This window comes from Galeopterus variegatus, unplaced genomic scaffold (assembly GCF_000696425.1).
Source record: "Galeopterus variegatus unplaced genomic scaffold, G_variegatus-3.0.2 Scaffold8831, whole genome shotgun sequence".
NCBI lineage: Eukaryota > Metazoa > Chordata > Mammalia > Dermoptera > Cynocephalidae > Galeopterus > Galeopterus variegatus.
Genome location: NW_007734942.1, coordinates 57,754 through 60,807, shown reverse-complemented (window position 1 = coordinate 60,807; position 3,054 = coordinate 57,754). Strand labels below are relative to the sequence as shown.

Sequence of the window (3,054 nt, the reverse complement as noted above, 5' to 3'; positions counted from 1 at the left end):
TATATCTCTGTACCCCATAATATGTACAATCAATATGCTTCAGTAAAAAATTTAAAAAAAAATAAAAGTGGACACGTAAAAAATAAAACAAATATGACAATACTTCTTTCAATTTTAAAAAAAAAAATTATCATTGTCATTTCCTGTACTTTACTATTGCCTTTACTATTTCTTGTTCAATATTCTACTTGTACTTGAAGAGAATGTATATACTGTTGCTGTTGTGTGTTTCCTATAAATGTTAATTAGATCAAGTTGATTGATAGTTCTGCCCCAGCCATTGAGATACTTGATGAATTTCTTTCTAGTTCATTTATTAATTACTGGGAGAAGAATGTTTAAATCTTCAGTTATAATTATGACTTATGATTTGCCCATTTTTCATTTAGATTTTCATTTTTCATTCACATTTGTCAATAACTGCCTTCTGTAATTTCTGTTTATATGTGCATACACATTTTTTATTCTTTTCTCACTCCAGTAATTTTACCTTTCAATCATGATGACTGTTTTCTCTGTTTGTCCTGGAGAGATCATAAAGTTCAGAACAGTGATGAGTGACTTACACTTGTCCTGCTGCAAACACTGGGAACAAGTTATTTCTTTGCCTAACTGGATGATTTGCTCTTTTGTAGGTAAATCTTTATTTATAAGGATAATATAACTTTTAAAGATGATAATTATTTGTGGACTTTATGAAAAATAGCTAATTCAATAAACTTACCTGTTTTTAACCTTATTAATGAACTGTACCTGATATTTCCTAGGCTAGAGATAGGCTTGCAACTTTGGCAACATAATTTACCTCCATGGTACATTATGTTCATTACATCTGAGATGTTGGTCACATTCAACAACTTACTATGTTCAAGTTATCAATAAAGCATTCTTTTCTTGGTCTTTTAAACTGTGAATTTATTTCTCACATATAAAGCACATGTGTGTGTACATAAAACTGCTTGACAGTATGTATTTGTATAGACTACAACTGACCTGCGTATATTTTCCTGCTCTGTTGGGCAAAATTTAAAGAAACCGACCTTATCTATTATTTTTTATGTTAAAATATTAGTCTCTATAAAAAGGCTTTATTTTCAAAAAGTATTTGATTTATTTTCTATACAGAATCCAGGAATGCAAATGGAGAAAAACAACAGCAATTGGTAGGGCAGGGCAAAGGCAAAGAGAAAAAAAGAGAATTTCAGGAATGGGCAATTCCTAAAATTTTATCTACACTTCTCTATTTTTTTGCAACCAATTACAGACATTATTAAATGAAGCTCCAAGTGTTCCAAATGCATAAAAATTTCATATATTCCTAAAAGTTCATAAAATTGCATATGTATTTCTTCTTATTTTTCCCCAGAGTTAGCTTTCCTAATTCAAATTATGCTTTTTTTATTTTAAGTATTTTGTGACATACTCAACCCCTATTGTCACAAGTACATAAGCACATACATGTACATCATAATGAAACAAATATTTTAGAAATGTCACCATTGTGTTTTGTTTGGTTAATCACCTGTTTAACAGGGCTAAGTCACTACACATTGTCAAAGGAAATTAATGTAGGCCCAAATGACAATTCCAACCCTTTATAAGTTGATCATAGACACTCATATGACAAAGTTAAAACAGACAATAAATAACACACCTGAAACTGTTGTTGAAGAGGTCTCATAATTCCTGTGCCATTATAGCCATAAACTCTAAAATTATGAGGTAAAAATGTTCTGTAAAATAAAGATTAAAAAGTATTTAATAAAAACAATATGTTTTCTGAACTTTACTTTGAATAAGATTTTTATTGTATTTATTATAGATAGCTGTGTTGGCAGAGAAAGAGAGAAAGAAACAGAGAGATTTCTGTATATATGAGTTTTGTTCTAAATTTTACTTAAAAATTCTAGTCTTGAGATCTTTCTTGATTTGCTGTATTGTCACACTGTCCTCCTATCTGTTTTTCAAGCAAATAGGCAAGCTTTTGCCTCAGTATATTTGCACCAATTGTTGCCCCTACCTGGTATTTTTTTCACCATACTTTATTGCATCATCTACTTTAACTTTTTACTTATATATCATCTTCTCAGAGAGGCTTATCTTAATAAATTTATTTTTAAAATTTAATGTTTTCAATCATCAAAGCATAGAATTTTGAAACCATACTGTCAATTTGCTGTATATTTTGGCCCAAGCATTTATTACCTTTAACATTATTCCTAATCTACTTATTTATTGCATCATTATTAGTCTCATCTGATAATAATAAAAACTTAGACATTTGCCTCTATCTTCTTTACTAATAGATCTCAAGCCCTTAGGAGAATATCCAGAAAATAGCAGTAAATAAATATAGAATTAATATGATATAAATTCAACAGATTAGTTGGAGATCTCACATTAAAAAACTTTATTTGTAAATATGAGAAGAATATGTTAAAAGGCTCTACAAGGAAAAAGGGTAGGTGTACGTGTCCCAGTTTAATTTTCAAGTAAGTATAAGAATTTGTGGATTTATTGAGCAAAAGGTGAAAGAGCCAAACCAAAATCCACTGGGTAGCAGAACAATTTTTTTGCATTCTTGTAGTAAGAAAAGGAAAATGACCCACAGTGGGGTAGAGCTCCAGGAATACACATATTCTGAGTTGAAAGTCAGGAACAGACTTAGCTGGTGATCTGCAACTGCTGTTTCTTGGGAAAGAAAGAAAGAAGTCAAGTACTCATATTTGGCCCAATAAGAAAGCCACTGCTGGGAAATCTAAAAATAAGCAGAACTTCCAGTAGTACTGCGGTAAAAATAATGAACACTTGATGTACATCAAATACATAGCTCTTCTCCCTGAAAAATCATTTGTTATGGAAAATGGTATGGAGTTTCCTCAAACAATTACAGATGGATCTACCATATGACCCAGTTATTCCAATGCTGGGAATATACACAGAGGAATGGAAATCATCATGCCGAAGGGATACCTGCATTTCCATGTTTACTACAGCACTATTTACAATAGCCAAGAGCTGGAATCAGCCCAAATGTCCATCATCGGATGAGTG

The 3,054-nt window shown here is 31.0% G+C and overlaps 1 protein-coding gene across 1 annotated transcript in view; it reads right to left on the bottom strand.

The window, feature by feature from the left end:
- Positions 1–1,654: 1,654 nt before the first annotated feature.
- Positions 1,655–3,054, bottom strand: part of LOC103608782 (disintegrin and metalloproteinase domain-containing protein 2-like) — a gene marked incomplete at its 3' end in the record, with an annotated part of 30,995 nt that continues 29,595 nt past the window's right edge. The window contains exon 5 of the mRNA XM_008593180.1: positions 1,655–1,733. Coding sequence (XP_008591402.1) covers positions 1,655–1,733 — 79 coding nt within the window. The remainder of the gene's footprint in view (positions 1,734–3,054) is intronic.